Source organism: Neopsephotus bourkii, unplaced genomic scaffold, assembly GCF_033783945.1.
Source record: "Neopsephotus bourkii isolate Nb327-2 ecotype Australia unplaced genomic scaffold, CSIRO-AGI_Nbou_v1 NB_398, whole genome shotgun sequence".
NCBI classification, from domain to species: Eukaryota; Metazoa; Chordata; class Aves; order Psittaciformes; family Psittacidae; genus Neopsephotus; species Neopsephotus bourkii.
The window spans coordinates 1,936,465-1,956,626 of record NW_026900902.1 but is presented as its reverse complement, the minus strand read 5'-3'; the positions used below and the strand labels follow the sequence as shown (position 1 = coordinate 1,956,626).

Genomic DNA, 20,162 nt, shown 5'->3' with positions numbered 1-20,162 from the left:
CCACATGGACAAATTTTACAACTCCTTAGTGCTTTTAAATGCTCTGCTTTCACTGATCCCATCATCAAACACTCAACCCATCCTTGTGTACCATTCACTATAGCAAAAGGATTCTGAGCCAGAATCATAGAATGGTTTAAATCATTTGTCACCATCTTTTGCCAGCACTGCGGTTCCTCTTTGTCATATTATATGCACCCAGCCTTTCCAGGCTGGAGCCTGGAAAACTCTTGGTGTCCTTTGGTAGCTTCAGCAAAGCAGTTTTAGAATGGCACTGTGATGCTTTTTCTTTGTATTTCCCAGCTTTTGAAGGACTGGTCTCTGCTGAACTGAAGCTCTGTAGGATGTAGACAGAACTGAACTGGACAAGGTCCTGCACAGCTCAATATTACTTTGACATTAGCCTTGATTTGAATAGGGAATATGACTGCCTGATTTCCAGAGGTCCCTTCCAGCCTAACTGTTATGTGACTTCGTTGAACATCCCAAACTCTGGGGTAAAAAGGTCTTTATCAGTCACAGCAAGGAGTAATTAAGGGAGTAATGGAGTTACTAAACAAAACCATGATCCTGTAAAGCTGAAAGCGTCAGTCTCAAGCTTCAAGTGTTTTTATGAATGAAATACATGAAGATCTATCAGTGGGATTTTCTCTACTTACAGTGTAACAGGGAATTCAGTGATAGCATCACTTATTTTTTCATTTAATTTATTATTGCATCGACAGTTGCAGCAGGAGTAGTATATTCTACATCCTGGGATATGACAAATTCAAGTGCTGCTCTGATACCGTATATCTTTCGATAATTATTATTTTGGTCTATAATAACAGAAAAATCGAAATGCTGTATGTTATGAAGCCTTTGTTCCTAGGAAATGTCTGATATTCTGGGAAATGTCTGATGACAGAACAAAATGAATGCCCAAGTGTCCACACTGTGGAGACTTTTTTCAAATATGTATAATTCCTTTTTAGAAAAATTGCTTATATGTATATATATTTATTATTGTTTTGAGATCACAAAATAGTAATTTGTGATAACGATATATTACATAGGTTTCAGGTTTAAAGTACCAGTACTTGAGCGCAGTCATTTTCTTAAGCCCTGAAAATGATTTTGGAAAGCTTTAGCGAGCAAGGTACATGAACACTGCTTGATAGTCCATTCTTTGGTGGTGCACACGCTCCACTGCTGTCATTTACCCATGACTTCATAAGTATTTTTGCTGGGTTGTATCTAGAAGAGTGACACAGTGATTTGCAAACAGTGCCAGACATTTGGATATACAATGCGCAAATAGCTATACTGTTGGGTAAAGAAAAGCTGGAGTGTGAGCCCCAGCACTGAATTCCTAATGGCCCATATTGATTAACAGGTAATTCACTCCCTGACTTTTTTTTTCCGCCTATTCCACTTGTAGCAGACATAGACAAATCTGATACAGATTTATGCCATGCTATACAGACCTAAGCAGGGGGACTGAGGTATCTATTGCCATTTGGCTTTGGGACCAGGCATCAGTCCATGACCCTCATTTATTTGCAGTATAGAACCATAGGCTGCTGCTGTTTTCCTGTTTACTCATTCAGCCACGGTCATCTGGGAAAACAGCTCAGCCTTGAAACTCCCCAAATGGTAAGTGGATCTGATGCAGAGAAACTGATCTTCATTGCCTGACTTGACACTCTCTTAGCATTTGAGACAAGTGCAAACAAGCTCTCAAATATCCCACGTAAAAGACAAATGCAGAAGCCTGTGACATAGAGTGTAGTATGCCTTGCTCTGTTTCAGGCTTTTAGCGATTTTTGGAAGTATTAATACATGCTGGTCAGGGCACTGTTATTGTTGTTACTTCTTTCCCTGAAGTTGCACAAAAAGAATAATTGATTTTAGCAAGTTTTTAGCAAGGAGGTTTTGCCAGGAAACTTTGAAGCTGTGCAGTGTTCTAGAGCACAGGCACTGTGATGTCCTGGTGTCAGCACAACAGTGTAGCTGTTCTTGTGTATAGAGATGGATCCCTCCAAAAGGACGAGACACAGAAGCAGAGAAGAGATTCTGAGATTTATCAGCATTCACAGTTCATGCCTGGGAGGATGTGAGTGAGCTGCTTTAGAGCATTATTGCATAGTTCAGCCTGTTGAGTTTATGAACGATTCTGTACAAGAAAATTTGTAATTCTATCACTTAAGTTTTATTGCTTGATCATGGGTGATCTAAGGAAGTACCGAGACTTCCTTTATTTCCAAAGGTCATAGGGAAGGGGAACGTATGTAAAAACCAGCCCTTTTGGTGCTGGTTGCTGTAATTGTCAGCGATGCATATTAAAACAAATGTTACTATTATGGGTTTATTGATATGAGTTTTTGTCAAAATTGTTAAAATTATTACTTTTTAAAAGGAGCCTGGAATATTCTTAAAGCCTATACAACAGCGTATGGCCAGCTCCTGAGTCGTGAAGCCTTTAAAAATACTGCAGTATCCTTTACTGTCATACCAGAGTAAAGCAGACATTAATGTCTACTTAAATAGTACCTGAATCTTAGAAGCGATCTACAATTTGTGTGGAATCAGTTTAACTGAAGGCTGTCTCCTCACTCTTGTCCATGGTTTGCATGGAGAATGTGTGAAGGGAAGGGGAAAATTCAAGGAAATAAAAGATCATGAAATGGCAGATCACTGCTGCCTTTATTTTTTGTATTATTGCTCAGCAGAAGCAAAAAGCACACCCGCCTTATCGATTGTTTCATGAAAATGGAATTATATTTTCATCTGGGGCAGAAATGAGCCATCAGTTACTATGCCAAATCAATCCTGCTGGAATTTACTGTCCGCTTTTCAGAGTTAGGTCTCCCAGAGTAAAGATCTGTCTACGAAGAACAAACTTTTCTCTTTCTTTAACCCAATGGGATTAGTCATATCCTGTTCTACCAAAGGGGCTAATCAAATAATATTAGTTGTCATTTTATGCCATTTTTTTCCAAAGGAGCTATAAATTTTAATGGCAAACAATATATGAGTAAATATAAGGATTCTTTCTGTCTCCAAAGACCAAAGCATTGTATTTAGTTGATGACAGACGTTGTAGTTTTATATCTAAACCTTGAAAGACAAGGAATGGTTCTCTTGAACATGGTGACACATTCAGAAGGAAGATGAAGGGGCATCAAAGAGTGAGAAAGGATTATTAATCCTGCTAATAATCTGACTGAGGGCAGTCATAAACATTATCAGATCTGCACTCACATGACAGTGCATTATCTGCACACTGTCCCCTTATAAGAGCAAAGCACATTACAGAATGTCAAAACAGGGGAAAAGTTTCTAAAACTTTTGGTCATTTTGTGATTTATTGTAATAACAGCAAAAATTTAGAATTTCACAGGAAGACTAAAATCTTTATTATTGTAAATAATTGTAAATAGCTGGAAGTGTTGGGCTGGAGTAAATGTCCTTTGGCTTCATTCTTTGCTAACACCAAATAAGCAGTCTTTCCTGTTGGGGGTTTTTTGTTTGTTTGTTTGTTTGAAGGCCTCTCATCTACTGCTTTTTAATATCTACCTCAGAGGTTAAAGGAGCATGTGGACATGCTTGGAAGATGCTCTAAGTATATGTAATAATAATATTGCAGTGTTATTCATATTAAATGATTGCATGTCTAGAGCTTGTCAAAAAGAAGTAATGACTGACATTAACATTGGGTATCACCTAAGGAAATATTGGGAAGGATCTTGGTTTCCATTTTTCTGCTTATGGGTGGACAGGAATTCCTAAGCCATTGTCCTGGGTTCAGCAGTAGCAGTCATTTTTCTCCTTCTTAGTAGCTGGTGCAGCACTGTGGGTTTGACTTTCAGCCTGGGAACAACGCTGGTAGCACCGATGTTTTTAGTTACTGCTCAGTAATGTTTAGTCTGACCAAGGACTTTCTGAGTCTCATGCTCTGCCAGGGAGGAGGGGAAGCCAGGAGGAAGCAGAGACAGGACACCTGACCCAAACTAACCAAAGAGGTATTCCATACCACAGCACGTCATGCCCAGTATATAAACTGGGGGCAGTTACCCGGAAGGGCTAGATCACTGCTCAGTCGGGCTGGGTATCGGTCGGTGGGTGTTGAGTGGTTGTATTCTCTTCCCTTGTTATTTCCCTTATCATTATTACCATTGGTGGTAGCAGTAGTGATTTGTGTTATACCTTAGTTACTGGGCTGTCCTTATCTCAACCCGTGGTAGTTACATTCTTTTGATTCTCCTCCGCATCCCTCCAGGATCTTGGGGAAAGAAGTGGGGGAAGTGAGCAAACGGCTGAATGGCACTGGGTTGCTGGCTGGGCTTAAACCACAACAGCCATCCACTGTGATTAAATGCCAAGCATTAAGAGAACAGTTCTTTTAAAAACAGTAATATGGAGCCTCAGCCTCTTAGAAACTGCACCTGCACCTTTATCTCTGTGGATTGGTGCCCTGTAAGCCTGTAAGTCTGTACCTGTACTGTTTGGGAATTTAGTCTCTGGAAAAGGACTGAGGTAGCTTTTCAGCAAGTGCTGGGGGAGGCCAGTATCTCAAGCATCCTGGCAGGATTCTTTTTAAAGGGAAGGGCTACTTCAGCGAAGTACCATTTATGCCAGTCCTAGACATCTGTCACATGTCAAAACGCTTCATATGCAGCAGGACTTGATCATCTCATACCCCACTGGGTGACTGCTGCCCTTGTAAGAACCTGGAAAATGTGGATGTGCCCTGAGGAAGAATAGCTAACTGAGGCTTCATTTACAGTAAAGTGTGATCTAAACCTGATAATGGCTAAGGATGGAGCAGCACATAAAATGGAGTGAAGTTTCCATCTGTAGTTTAATACACTAAGGGGAGGAAATGGTGGCCCCCCCAGTGGAGAGCACTAAATCTTGACAGAAGCAGAGTGATCCCAGGTGGGAAGGCTTGTGAGGGTGCACGAGTACATACAGTGCCAAATAGACAGTCTCCAACATACAAAAAAAAGCTTGGTCACATTGCTAGTCTGGGATTGCATCCCTAAACTGGTATTTTGAGCCATGGAAAGGGAGTGAGGAAATGAAGTTCTGCTTTTTGCAAAGGTTCTAGGAGGAGAAGGAAAAGGAGGCTAATAAAGCCAAACCATTCCTCGTGTTTTGGCAAAAAGACAACATCTTGATTTCACAGCCTCTTCTGCAGTTTTCTCCTCTCTGACCCAACCAGGGGACTCCAAAGATGGGAATGCCGTAGGTGGAGGATGGAGCTTTCCAGATGTCCAAGCATCTGTATGCACACAAAATCTCATAGATGAGGTACTAGCAAGTGAATCTGCTATAACTTCACAAGGGAAAATAACTATTTTTTCCTCCAATTTCTTTATGATGGGATTTTGGGTTTGTTTTTTTTATTTTTTTATTTTTAATTAAGCCTGTTGGGGGATGATTCTGGCCTGTATCTTGCTAGGCTGAATTTTCAAGAATTCATAAATGCTGGCCAAAAAGTGTATAGGATTCTGTACTTGAAATTCATGGCATAAAATGGTCAAAATTTCTGGTAGGGAGCAGTTGAAATGTAGCAATAGGGGCTGCAAGGACTTCTGTGTTCTGAAAAACAGCACCGTGCTGGGAAACCACTCAGGGTTTCAGTCAAAATTTTATCTAGACTGTACCTATAGGCTTTATTTATTTATTATTATTTTTTATCCTGTATAACCTGATACGTGCAGTACAGTTGCTAATAAAGTCATGCCAGGGCTTGAAAAAGTTGCAAAAAACATTGTCCAAGTGACAGCCTGTACATCTGCTGGTCGCCAGCTTTACTCTCAACAAATAAAGGTGCTCTATACTAGTTCAAGATAAATGTGTTTGAGAAACTTATATATGATTTTCTTTGCCAGTTCATATTCATTTTGACTTGACACATTACTTTTTCGTTTGTAAGCAAAGCAAAAACCTGCTTTTGGTCTGTTGAGTTTCTTTGTTCCCTGCAGCTGCTTCCCTCCAGTAGCTTGAAGAATACAAAATACCAGAAGATTTGTGGGAAATACTCTGAGATCTTTTTGTCTAATAATGTTTATGTCAGTTTAGAATCTCTTTCAATTATATGTATGGTATGTTTGGCTGAGCTTCTTTTTCCTTCTTCACGTAAAGGTTGTTATCATTTTTTTTTATCTACAAGTGCTCATCCACTGCAGGCTTAATGCAAAGCTGATTGTAACCTTACTGCATCTTGCGATGAATAGATCATTGATACCCAACTAAGTGGAAATAATTTTCTATGGCAAAGCAGAAGAATTTAAAGTCATATCACACTAACCTCTGGTAATTTACTGGGATTTACAGATTAAAATGATTATTTGTGAAATGACTGTGGTATAGCATTCACTTAAGATGGAGGAGGAAAATGAAACACATTTTATATGATTGTATAAACTTGTCTGTTTTTACATGCATGCATAAGCATTTTGTTTGCATATACGTAGCATATGCAGTATAGCATACTGTTAACTTGTGTAAAAATACATGTAATATTTATGTAACACTGACACCCATTTGACAGCTTTGAGACTGCAGATGGATTTTTTTGAAGTTGTGATTATCTTTTTTTTCCAGATTTGATTTAGCTTGTTACTTTCTTGTAAGGGAAAAAAATATACTTCTAACTCATATTATGCTAATTAAGTTAGTCTGAAGCCCTAGCAGTTGAATCAACCAGAAGAGCATCAGATGTATCTGAGATTGTGTAACTGATGTGAACAATGTAATTTTTCTGAATTGTCAGGTAAACTTGCAGTGATGTTTTGTCTTTGTTCCAATGGTAGATTCCCCTTGCTTTTCAGTGTAAACCTCCCAGTAAATAATTTGTAATTTATTAGGAAAACAATGACAATGCCTATAATTAGCTGTTCTCTTTTGGTACTTCTATTTGATTACTTTCCTGCTATCACATGCAATATGAAACCATCTATTATGAGGTATAGAATATGGTAATATCTAAATTTGCAAGAGAAACTGGAGACTGGTCCTTTTTCTAAAGAGGTGGAAAATAAAAAAAAAATATAATTGTTAACCGTGTCCTTTCATTTTCTTGAAAACATCAATTACATTTACAAATCCCAGAAACACAAGCCCACCAGTGGAACAGAAATAACTCCTTTCAATATGCTTCAAAAAAATCTAATCACATCTAACAGCTGAAATTTATTTACAACTGTAATTTGAAACATTAATTATGATAATGTGCTGACTTCTTTTGTAACGTGGCTCTCAAAAGCCTGGCGGTTCTCTTTTTGGTCTTGATGTAACATATGTTTTGTGACTTAGAGAATCTCTCTGCCTTTCTTTCTTGTTGTTGTTTTTTTGAACTATACCCAGAAGGGAAATTTCTTTTTCTCCTCTGTTTGTTCACTCTTTTCCTCACCTTCCCCGTTATTATTGTTTTTCCCCTCAAGAGTGGCTGTTAATTCAAGAAATGGATTTTAGTGCTTATACTGACTGCTAATGCTATCGAAAACTAAATGTAATGTTTTGCCTTTTGGAAAGGGCAAACAGTCGCAGTCAGGATTTACTAGACAGTGATACCAGTGCACTTCAACAGTGTCAGAGAAGGCTGCTTATGTCTTTGTCTTGTCTTGATACTGTGGCTTTAGGAGATGCCTTCTTGATATAGATGTGTGTTTGCCTTTATTAAGTTGCTTATTTAATTTATTTTTTTAAGGGCTTGGTTATTGCTGTGCTGGCTTATTTAGTTGTGAGTAAAGAGAATCTGTGTGAAGAGGTACTTTAATGATTGATTTCGTTTTCAGTTGTGAAAAAGAAGTCAGGTTGTCAAGATACCTGGCTTTACTTTGAAAGCCTTTAAAGAAAATTACAAAAAGGCTCTTTTTCTGTTTTGTTTTGTTTTGCTTTTTAGGTTGTGTGTTTCTGTGTGATGGGGAGATTAGCCAAAAAAATGGAATTTTTATTAGGACATGAAAAGGTCTCTAATGACCCTTGAAAGCGGACAAAAGGGTAGCACAATAAGTGACAGAACTCTAACAAGGGTGGAGAGCATTCCAGGAAAAAAAGAAATTAAATCCTTTAATTTTTTTCAGCTTGCCATTTTCTGACAGCTTATCAAGTGGTTGGGACTTGTTTGTTTTGGCATGCGGTTCATTCATTGTAGGCAGCCGGGACTTTGTTCTTCTTTGTGGTTTCCAAAACCTGATTGTGTTTATCCTAGACTGTGGGAAAAGTGTATATTCCTGTTTCCTTTATAAAAGTAAACGTCAGGTTTTGTATGAAATTTTATTTCCCATATTTTCCATTCTGTTAATCATTATTGTTGAAATATGTCAGGCTTTGGCACATCATCCTTTGTTTTCATATGATTGTACAGATTGCAGTGTCAGTGTGTGACCTGTTAAGTCAAAAAATAAGCATGTTTGGGCTGTAGTAATTATTACTTCATAAAGTGTAGCTGAGGAACGTGCACCGTTATTGAAAAGAGACCGGGATTTAATGTATCGCTGTTAAAATTGTTTTGGAGGATAGCTAGCTATTGTTGTATAGCACTTTCTCACCTAGTCTAGACAAGACAAGGCTAAAGGGAGCTGTGATAAGGGCCCTTCACATAGCTGTAGGTAGCTGTAGAAAGAAAGGGAATAATTTGTGTTTCCTGTCTCTGATGAAGAAAAAAATTCATGTGCTGCAGTTGCAGTAAGGCTTATTTTATTCAGGTACTAGGAAAAAATCTTCCTAATGATAAAGATGCTGAACACTGGGATAAAATGCTTAGGGAGACTCAAATCTCTGCTACTGAAAGATTTTAAGAATGGGTTAGACATGGCATTGTTTGGGAGTGACACAGGTGTGTTTCGATTCTGCCAGGGGTACTAGACTACAAGATCTCTCTAGATGATTTGCAGCCCTGTTCCTAGGATTCGTTGGCTTTAAAATGCTGAAGATCTCTGTGCAGCTCTTTGTTTGCAATTTATGCTTACTTTTCAAATCTCTGCTTTTGTACTCATATGTACATTGTGTAAATATCGGGGCTTGTGTATAGACCCTGATTTTGGGTCTGTATGTGCTGTAATTTAATAGCAGGAAGAAAAAGGCAGAAAAAACTTCTCATGTTGAAGTAGGAGACAATTCACAAAAAGAAATAATTCTTTGTGTTTTGTATATTTAGATGATGGATAATACGGTGTTAAATCAATAACATGCTTTATTTTGCATTGTTCTGTGGCTTACTGACAATGTAATATTTGAAGACTGTTTAATAACTTCAATCAACTCCTGAACCACAGTAGGTGACCAGACATTTCATAAGGTCATTTTTTTTTTTCTGCTTTCAAAGTAGCATCATTGGAAGTTTGCATTTTAAAAAGAGATTAAAATGTCTCTCATTAGGAGAGAATGAAAATAGTAAACGTGAGTAACAGGAATACAGAATACCTTTAGAGATGGCAGAAGCCTCATTAGTCATGACATTCATCTTTCTGCAAGCCCAAGGTGGTTCTGTGTTGTACTTGGCCATATTTGTTTTCATTGTTCTTCAAAATTAAATTTTATTGAGTTGACTGAAACAAAACCAAAATGTGAGCTGAAGCATGAATTAAACTTCTAGTACTGAAACTGTTGAAGGAAATTGTTTTAATTTATCTGCTTTATGTATAGGTTTGTGTACTCAGTTTTGATGACAGTGATGTGACGCACAGAAAACTGACTGGTTTCAAATTCTGGAGACATTTGTAATCACTTTTTATATCTGTTTTTTTTTCAGCGGCTTTCTCGGAATGCTGCTGGAGATATGAGCATTCAGTTTCTAGGCACAGTGGTAAGTATGTATAACTGTTAAGAGTTACAGTGGTAGAAAAGTATAATGTAAACAGAAAATTGGTAAATTACACTAGTGCACCTTTATGCTTGTCTTGTGAATGTTAGTATTATGTGTAAATATTCTGAGCTTAACAGGTGAATTTAGGCAAATTTCTGAAGCATACTTCCAAGGCACAGTGCACAGTGTCTGCATTCCACATTTGAATTGATCCAAGTCTGCCTCGGTTTCATTTACAAAGGATTTAGGCGTAACTGGTTGTAGACTTGTAAGCTTATTGAAGCACACTCGGGTTTGATCCACATCAGGATCAAACCCACTTTTCCCCACCACCTCAGCTTTATGATCGCTGTTACTTTGCCATAACATGTGCTCTCACGTCTCAGAGGTGGGTCAGTGACTGTCTCATGAAAACACTATTTAGTAATGCAAAAAGAGTTCAATCCTTTTCTGTCTGTAACCAAATGTGGTAGCTTTGTAGTTCCCCCAGATTTTATTTGCTGGAGAGAAATATGCCTAAAATTCTAATCAGATTTTATACCATTAGAAAGAATTTACTCAATAAAGTTGATTATTTTTTTTTATCTTATATTATTTGGATCAGCCATGTGCAATACAAAAGCTAGGTTTTTTAGGTGACGAGTGCTTATAAACATATATATGATTGATGGCAGCTTCCAGTTTCATGATTTGCATGATTAAAATGTATTCATTGATAATGAATTTTTCCAAGTTCCTGGAAAAATTCATTATCGATGCACCTAAAACAGTTCTGAAAAGGAATTGGAGTAGCTTCTAAAGTAAGTTGTCCTGATTGCTGTGAACAAGTTTCCCTGTAGTGACATTAACAGTGAAAATCCTAGGACTGAAACATTTCCTGTAGAATTTAGTCCTAACATCTCTGTACACCATATGTTTAGGACAAAAGTAGATTAACATTTTATATTGATAATGCTTTCATTCTACTTGTGATTAGCTCTTCTACAAGTCCTGTAAAACCATTTTTTGGGAGGTATAGCACAGTAAAAGCAAACTCAAAAATACCTGAGACTTGGGTTTTGTCTTTTAGAAGTGAAATGTACTGTATTGTACATTTGTATGTAATGTATTTTTTGCTTCTATATCTCTGTGTAAGCATAGACCTATGTTTGTCTTACTCAGTATCAAGCAAAGCAGCAGTTACAAAGACGACATAAAGCAAAAATGTTGTTTTGCACTATTGTATTTGTAATGATGCTTCAGCTCTGGAGTTGCATCCTGCATATGCAAGGTTGCCGCTAGCTGGCTAATCTGTTAGTCTTTCTGTGTGAAGAAAATAATTAAGTAGATAGGATATAAGCACAAATGCAACTTGATAATGCTGAACAGATTTTAATCGATCCCCTGTAAATGGGGGTTGTAGCAGAGAAAATTCTGACTGTATTTAGTGACATTAAAAATTAAATTTGTTAAGTTAGATGTGGAAACATTTCATATTCCTGTCAGAAGTGCCTTGGAGTCTCACTTAGACTAGAACTTTTTGCTGGGCCTTGTGCAACAGTAAAAGAGACAAAAGAGGGTACAGTATTGACGAGCTTTTAGCTTTAAGAAAATGATGATGAAACAGCTAATGGATTGTAATATATATCAGAACTTACTGACTAGCTCATGTGTGTTTATTGCTTCCTAGTTATTTTGGGAAATCAAGTATGTGATTACAACTAATAATCCTCAAGAGGACTAAACAGAAAAGCCTGTAGTATTCTATCCGCGATTTTTTATTTAATAAAAATTATGCATACATCGTGCTAACTACAGTAAGCAGGGTAGAGAAACAGTAATGAAGTCTGATTCCCAGGGTTTGCTTCGATACCAGTTTTCCCATAGAATCCAACCCAGAGTCTGTACCCGTGTTTCTAACAGATCCTCTAGCCTACTGTCTTTCTTCTTTCCTGTAAATTCCTTTATTTGATTTGTCCTTCCCTCCTTTAACTCTTCTGCTTTCAACTAAATACACCAAGTTTATGTAATGAAGGTGGGGAAAAGATGGGTTTTCTATACATTGCCTACATGTATGGATACACAGTCTATATGTGTACACATACACAGATGTAGATGTTCAAAGAGATTTAATTATCTTAATGAAGGTCATCAAAACACATTTTGGGCTCACCGTTATGTCTCATACTAAACATTTGCTAACATAGAAGTGCAGTCAAGATAATATCTGTTTGGAAGGAATATTTAGCAGCAAGAAACTCTTTATTGCTCATCATTACTATAATGTATTGTTATCAGTGTAATGAACAGCTCTTGAAATTGTTACTCTACTCTTTTTTTTTTTTTTCCCACAGTAGAAAATGTTAGGGATAGCTTTGAGCATTCTGTGTTACTTTTGATGGGGGCAAAAGTTGGTGGCACGTCAGTGGTGGCAGGCAGTGTGGTGCTACTGAGTGTGCACACTGCTGACATGTCCATCAGAGCTTATTTTTAGAACCAGCTGATCAGGAGCAAACAGCTCCCTGGCTTGTCAGGAGGGCATCAGCTTCAATAAATGGCTTCACTTGATTTTTTGACATTGAATGGTAGAAAGAATTCTGCTACTGGTTTTGATAAAACACGAGCACCTGCTTCAGGAAGCCAGCTGACACTCTGAGGAAAAGTGAAAGGTATACTCTCTGTTAGAAACCTCCTTGCTGTCCCAGTTAGATAGGTGAAGGACAGAAAAAACTACACTGCAGCAGCAGGACAACAGTTTAATATGATTTTTGCTGTACAGCATATGGTAAATATGTGGAGAGTAAGATGAATTTTTCTTTTAATAACATATTTCTGTTATTTTAGAGGAGAACAGGAAAAATCACATTGCTTTCCCTAGTAGAATCAAAGCTTTGAATGTACATTTGTTAGCGTCATTTGGAGGTTTACATGGATTTGTAATATTTTTGTTTCTGATCATGAGTAGAAATTCTTTGCTACTTGATGATTTCTCTTCGAATTGTAGTGGCATTAGATACCTTACTTTCTCGATTTTGTTTCTTGGTAGTGGGTTTTGAGTCTCAGATCTGATATAGGACTCATTCTATTAGAGGGTGTGCAAAGATGTTTCTTCCTGAGGGGCAAGCAACTTTTAGCTGTAAAAAATAGTTTTTGAATACGAAACTAGTCTGATTTAGTTTAATCTTCTTGGGCTGATAAAATTTTGAGTCCAGATTAAATTGTTTCAGAACAGATCATGGGTTATTGCTGTAACTGAATTTTTTCATGAATTTTTACTTATTTTTCCCCACTGATGAACATAACTAGGTATGTGCTGGTGGAGTCTTGCTATTCTGCCAGTTCATGCTAGAATTATTCTTATAGTGTATTTATTAATAGCATTACTGCAACACCAAGGAATCTTACTGCACTGTATCTTGTACAAAGAAAAAGAAAACAAGAGCATACATGCTTCAGGTTCAGTTCAAAACTGTGCCCAAAAGCAAGAGTACTAGGCAACAAGGCAGCAGTCATTTATGGGTTGTCTCCTGTGTGTAGGCAGCTCACAGAAGTAGGTTGGTAACAAATGTAGAATCACAGAGTCATGTAGGTCGGAAAAGACCCTTAATATCATCGAGCCCAAATGTTAACCAAGTACTCCCAAGTCCACCACTAAGCCATGTCCCTGAGTACCACATCTACACATCTTTTAAATATCTCCAGGAATGGTGACTCCATCAATTCCCTGGGCAGCCTGCTTCAATGATTGGCAGTCCTTTCAGTGAAGAAATTTTTTCCTAATATCCAATCTAAACCTCCCCTGGCCCAACTTGAGGCCATTTCCTCTTGTCCCATTGCTGGTTACTTTGGAGAAGAGACCAACACCCACCTCACTACAACCTCCTTTCATGCAGTTGTAGAGAGCGAGAAGGTCTCCCCTGAGCCTCCTGCAGGCTAAACAGTCCCAGTTCCCTCAACTGCTTCCTCACAGGGCTTGTTTGCTAGACATAAAGATCTATACAAAATAGAAACATCAAGATCTGCAGAGAAATACAAAGGTCTGTACACAGAGTTTCTGCTTCTGCCTCTGTGGTTCAGAAGCCTATATGTTTGAGTAGTCTTTTCAAAGGACCAAAGTCCATCCTTCATTCCTCTCTTTCTAGTTTTCTGTCATGTCTCTTGTCTCTTTGCTTCACCTTCTGTTCTCTTACATGAGAGGAATTTTTTCTGTTGCCCACCAGTAGCCCAGATTTGCTGGTCATTCATGCCTCTGTCAGATGAAGTTCAGCAATAAAATACATCTGGGCAGGCAGCCTTTAACACTAAGAAAGCTGGATAGAGGACTACAAATTATTATGAAAGTACTAAACTTATTTTAGACTGTGTGTAGTGGCCTCTGTGTAGGATTTTGAATAAAGAAATCTGTATGTTCAGATAGTGACTAGCCTAGCTCTGTCACAGCCATAACAGCTTTGGGCTGCAGGCTGTGATTGATAGCAAAGTTCTACTGGCCCAGAAAGAGATACTCCCAGACAGTGAAGAGTCCCCAGCCACAGTGGAAAATTTCACTATCATCTGTTCATCGTTTGTGCCATTTCTTTGATCTCCTGTTCTCATCAGAGCACTGATAGAGAGAAAAACACTTCTTTCCTCTGGGGAAGGATGAAAGAACATAGATGTGACAGATGTTAGTCATGTTGCTTGGTATATTGCTTGACAATGTTTCTTCAGTGGTGAACACAATTTAGGAACCCACGTGGAAGAGAGTGGAATTGCTCTGGCCATCTTTAGGTGCTTCTGAGTTTCCTAATACTCTTTTCTTGGTTCAGACTTCTTACTGGAGGTCTTTCGATTGCTTCACTCTTTATCCCTGATGAAGTGCTTTGCTACCTTTGATTTACAAAACGTTTGAAGTGCTGCTGTGGATGCTTATGCTCTTTATTAGCTTGTTGATGCTGTGCTTGCTGTTCTTTAGCCTTTTTGCAGACTCATTTAATAGTCCAGAGACCCACTGCTGCAACCAGAGCTGGAAGCTCTAGGTTGAGAACACTAGATATAGGAAAACTAGTCTCTTGTCAAGCCCTAGCTGTGCTTTTTATCATAGTTGGCTTATGTTCTAGTAGTTACTGTTCAATGACTTTTTGATTTTTCTTTCAGTACTTCCAGATAGATTGGTGAAAGGATGTTTCATGCTCATTCAGGGGTATCAGTTATGTGTGTTGCTCTTGTTTTTTAGAAATGGAGAGCTTTACCTAGAGGCACTCTTCAAAATCCTTGCCTTTGCTCCTGGCTTATTGTGTATTCGTAATTCATGTATCTAAGGTTGTCCTAGGAGCTGTAGGTCAGTACAGTGACTTCTCACTGCTGATTCTCCTTTCCACTCCTTCCTGCCATGACTTCTATGCTTTTGTTTCAACAACAAACTTCCAATTTTCTTTCTCATTACTGAGGCTTAAAAATTGTCCTGGAACTTCTCAGTCTGTATAAAATCTTATCAGCTTCCTGACAGTTTCCTCCTCCTTTTTACTTTCTCCCTGCATTCTTACAAAGACCAATTAAATATCAATAAAGATGGAAGCTTTGACTGTATGAGTCTGATTTAGCTCACAATGAGAAATGTTTAACAACCTGCTTCTTTGACTCTTACGAATCACTGCAGTTCTTAACAGGTTCTCTTTTTGCTTTTCTTTCTATATGTTACAGTCCTGAAACTAGATAGTGGAGATTTATACAGACCTTCAAACACTGGTTGAAAACCTGCAGAGGTTACAGAGGTTCTATTTGTTGGAATATGCAGAGTATTAACCACAAGAAAGTAAATATAGTCCAGAATGTGTTTATTTTGCAAGCTTATGTGTTCTTTTTAATTTTAATATTTTTTAATATTTTTTTTTTACTCTTCCCTCTCACAAGCCTTAAGATTAGGGTCACTGCTGATCTAATGGGAATTCTACTGCTGTACAGATTTTGTTCTTTTCACCCAGTTTCAGAGGCACTGCAAACCACCGTACCTGTAGTAGTAGAGCCATTGCGAGTGGCATTTCTGTAGTGCAGGAGGTCTCACTAGGAGAAACGTGCAGTTACTGCTGGAAGCGCTAACTTCCACAAGATCCTTTTGAACATGGGTGGTGAGAATCCTGAGGCTGGCTATGAGCTGCTGTAGTACTAAGCGGAAAGTGGATAATTTATGCAACAAGGATTTCATTTGCAGAAGTAGTGATACTTTGGCCCATAACTGGGACTTGGCAGTGAGAATTGTTCCAGTTCACACAATGTGGATGGTTGGGTCACACAGCTACGTATACCATTTTCATTTCAATTCTGTTACATATTTCTATATTTTAAAGCAGAAGGTATAGTGATTACATTAAAGCTGTCCACTGGGGGAAAGCTGAAGTGCACCTGAGAGATTTAGAAATACCAGTGTTACCAAAAATCATGTCTAAGATCACTTAGATTATTTTTGGAATCTTGCTTAGGATTCCTTTGGAAAGCAAAATAAGAAAGCACTTGGAGTGTGCTCTGAATTTGGCTTCTATGACTCAAAACAAACCAGAAATGCCGTAAGTTCCCACAGAACAACTTCTTGTAGTCTTTGTCTGAGACCTCCTCTAGTAAGAAGTGGTGGGGTCCAGGTGAAACAGAAGCTTGTATGTGTTTGCTTCATGGCCAGTGTGAACATGCTGACTGGCTAGCTGGCTGCTGCCAAATTTTCCTCCGCTGGAGGGTGGATTTAGGTCTCTTGTTTCCTTAACACAGCAAGTGCTCTTAGGAGGTTTTGTGGAAACATAGTTATGGTTTCTACAATACTTAAAGGTAGTTAGGCTTACCTGCCTTCAAATTTGTTTGAAATCGATCAACACATTAAAATAGGGTACAAATAGGAGAAGTACATGCAATGAGGTGGGAATGGGGATTGAGAGGCAGAAACCTGGATTGCAAGCCTTGCTTTCTTACAAAACCAGACTGGAAACGGGCTGTTACATTTAGTTTCTAATGTTTTGCTCTTTATTTGCTAATCTTTAAATTTTGGTCATTTCTTTTGTTTTCAATTAAAATTTTAATTTGCAGAGAAAAAATGTGTGATAACATCATAAGTAGGTCAGAATTCCCATGAATATCCTTAATGTTGGTGGATTCTGTAGTGCGTGTGCTATCTTTAGTATAGTAGGCTTTGCTTATAATAAACTATGCCCCTTATGCCTTGTAAATAAGCAAATGAAAAAAAAAAGGATATTTAATTTTCCATATTTCATTTGACAAGTTTCTTTTTTATTGAGCTCAGTAATGCTTTAAGGACAAGGGCTGAGCATTGTTGGCTAGCCTGTTACTTCTTGGAACACAAGTGGACAGGCTGGGTTTAAACCATGACAACAGGTTACCCAAAGGTAACTTGAGGGATTTCCCTCAGTAGACTAAAAATTCACCAATGTTGAAATGTTTTTAACTGTATCAAAACTGTTGCCTCATAGTGTAGATCTAGTATTTTCTTATGAAGGTGATGTCCACTGCCAAGCAATAAACGTATGTGTAGCCCATGTTTCTAAACATCTTTTTGATGGCTACAACTTTGGCATATACCCAAGAACTGTTTAGGAGATATTAATTCGTACGGCTTTGAAGCTTAACCAGGAATCTTAATGGAACAAAGGCATGATGAAGTTAGTAAAGCTAATTTAAGTCTCTGAATGTAAATTTTAAATGAAGTTTTTATTGATAATAATAAATATACTTTGTTTCTCATTAGTCTTCTAAGCTTCAGTGGTAATATCAGTAAAATAAACATGTTTTACAAAGATTTAACATTAAAAATGCCATTAATATGACCCTTGGTACACCAGCACAATTAGATTTCAAAGTGAGCATTTAGGATGTAACAGCGATTAATGACAACCATCGAAAACAATTTTGAACTCCATCAGTTTAACTCAGGAGGGTAAACTTAATATGATAATTTATCTAGTTGAATTGTATCAGCTTAGCAGGAAAGTATGCAAATATGTGACCCTTACCTAGAATCAAATGGATGCTGTGCTGATAGATTTATCAGTTCCATTACAGAACTTTAGGGAACTTTGGAATTTCAGCAATTGTTCCCTTGGAGGCTAAAAACCAAACCTGATCTCATACTGGGACCATTCTGGTCTGCATATTTCCATAATTTGCCTTTGCTACTAATATGACAGCAAGACGCAAATAACTGTTTCTAATAATATCAAATGGAGTTGTGGAGGACAGCATTTTAATGTAGTAAAAGACCTCCCTGTGGGGTTGTTATTGCCACTATAGAACAGCAGTTACACAGTTGCAACAATAGTCTCTTAATTGATTCGTTTAATTAGCAAGAGATGAAGCTTGTGCTGCATCTTGTCATCTGTTATCATGGGGGCGGCTGCAGGGAGAATCTTTGCATTTGTCACTCTTTATGGCCGGGTTTAAGTAGAGTAAAAGGAAACTTCCAAACACATTTGAGCTACAGAGGTGAGTGTTGGTGAGAACCTTTTGTGAGCGTGCTTTTGCTCAGGTTTGCAGTGTGTGGACGCATCTGGTTTAAGCATCAGGATGGTCTCTGGAGTAGCATTTATGACAAAGCATTGTTTTATTGGGGAAAATCTTAATCCAGCGATGTTGAGTATTTCTAACCTAAATATGCAAATCTAAGTATTATAGGAATGGTGGATTATTTGGGGCATTACTATTGTAGACTAGATTTACTTGGAAGAAATAGGGTCAGATTAGTGAAACCAGCCATCTGCCTTGTGATTGCTTTTTTGTGGCATTTTTGTTTCCAGACTAGATAAACAATGAGGTACATGAGCACGTGGGCCATGGTAGGAAGCGTGTGTAAAAGAGGGACTTTCTTTGTAGTTGGTTTTCCCCAGGGCAGTTATAAACACAGATATGGTGCTGTGCTTGCTTCTGGGAGATGAAGTAATTTTTTACTCAGTTCTATTTTATTTACATTTTAAGGGTATGTAAATAAAAATATTTTAAAAGCATGTAAATATATCAGCGCTTCAGTTTCATTTTTCTCCTCCCCTTGGCTTATCTTTGTGTTCTGTTCAAGGTTATTCTTCCTTATGGAAGGAAATATTTCTAGAAGAGGACAAACTTCTTGTTAAATGCTAATTAAGAAAATGAAGGTTATGTTGGCATACTTCCATTGTCATAGCACTGACCTAAAATAAGAGATCTTTTACTAATCTGAAATAAATTGGAGGAAGCAAGTAATTCTGTGCATGTGAAACGCTTGAAATGTCTGTTTTTTAAATGACTGTGCTTTGGGGTTTTTTGTTTGTTTGTTTTCATTTTTCCACTTCTGTGCTGTAGTGTTGGACATGCCATCTAATTTTGGAATATGATGGTGCTGTCAATCTGTGTAACTAAGGGATAATGTGCTGTTAGAGAAGGCATTTTTTTTTTTAGGACAATTTAAACAGACATTTAGCCCACTTATCATTAAAGTTCCCATGGTAATTTCCACAAGGTTCTGAGATCGCTTCATATTCTGAGAGTCTTGGCCAAAGTCCACTTTGTGTAATTACCTTCTGTCTGCACAAATCCCTAATGCAATTTTAGATGTGTTTGGTATTTTTCACTTCCTGTCCTAAATAGTGAAAATATTGCCACACAGTGCTCATAATTACTGTGGGTTATATTCTAAGTTCAAATGAAGAGATTCCTGTAAATTACTTTAGTGATTTTTGGTTTGCCATTGTTAAAACACCAGAATATGTGACAAAAGATGAGTGAACAATGGGATATGTAATTAAATTCACAGACTGATGAAATAACTCAGATTTTTGTGACTTTCTATTTCATTGTATTTTGGCTATGAGCTGAAATATCTCTACTGCTAGGACCATCACTGAGGGAAAGTAAACTCTCAGACCATGTCAGAGGTCAAGCTTAACACACTGCACGGTGCTTTGAAGCAGGTAGGAAGCTGGTGTGGGCCTCTAAGTGCTGTCATCATGTGCTTAGTTGGTTTTTTACTTGTGTTCCATACTTCTTTTGTTCCCACAACTGAAACCCTTGTCTGTGCATTTGTTTCTTAACTAAAATCAATTTCAGTTCCTTTTTCTGGATGCCTTTCATGGACTCTAGAGTATGTGTTCCACCATGCTGTCTTAAAAATGGTCTGCTTCTGTGTTGTCTCTTTTGATAGGATTTATTGCCTTATACTTGAAGACCAGTCCTCCTGTGTTCATTACCAAAGTGTTATATTACTTTGTTGTATGCCATGTCAAATCTTTTTTTCCGATATTTCATTTCTTCTTTCTAGTCATCTTTTCTTTGATTTTTCTGCCATATTTACCTCCTCCATCTTTTCTGAGGTTGCTTCTCTTGTGCATTTCCTGTCTCAGGGTTTTTTAGGCATACTTGCTTTTTTGCTAGAAAGGTA

The 20,162-nt window shown here is 37.8% G+C and overlaps 1 protein-coding gene across 4 annotated transcripts in view; it reads left to right on the top strand.

Moving 5' to 3' along the window:
• The window catches only part of PCCA (propionyl-CoA carboxylase subunit alpha), a 275,758-nt gene that overhangs the window by 205,662 nt on the left and 49,934 nt on the right, over window positions 1-20,162 (top strand). For all 4 annotated transcript variants that reach the window (XM_061349292.1, XM_061349291.1, XM_061349290.1 and 1 more), the window contains one exon: window positions 9,746-9,799. In XM_061349292.1, coding sequence (XP_061205276.1) covers window positions 9,746-9,799 — 54 coding nt within the window. The remainder of the gene's footprint in view (window positions 1-9,745; window positions 9,800-20,162) is intronic.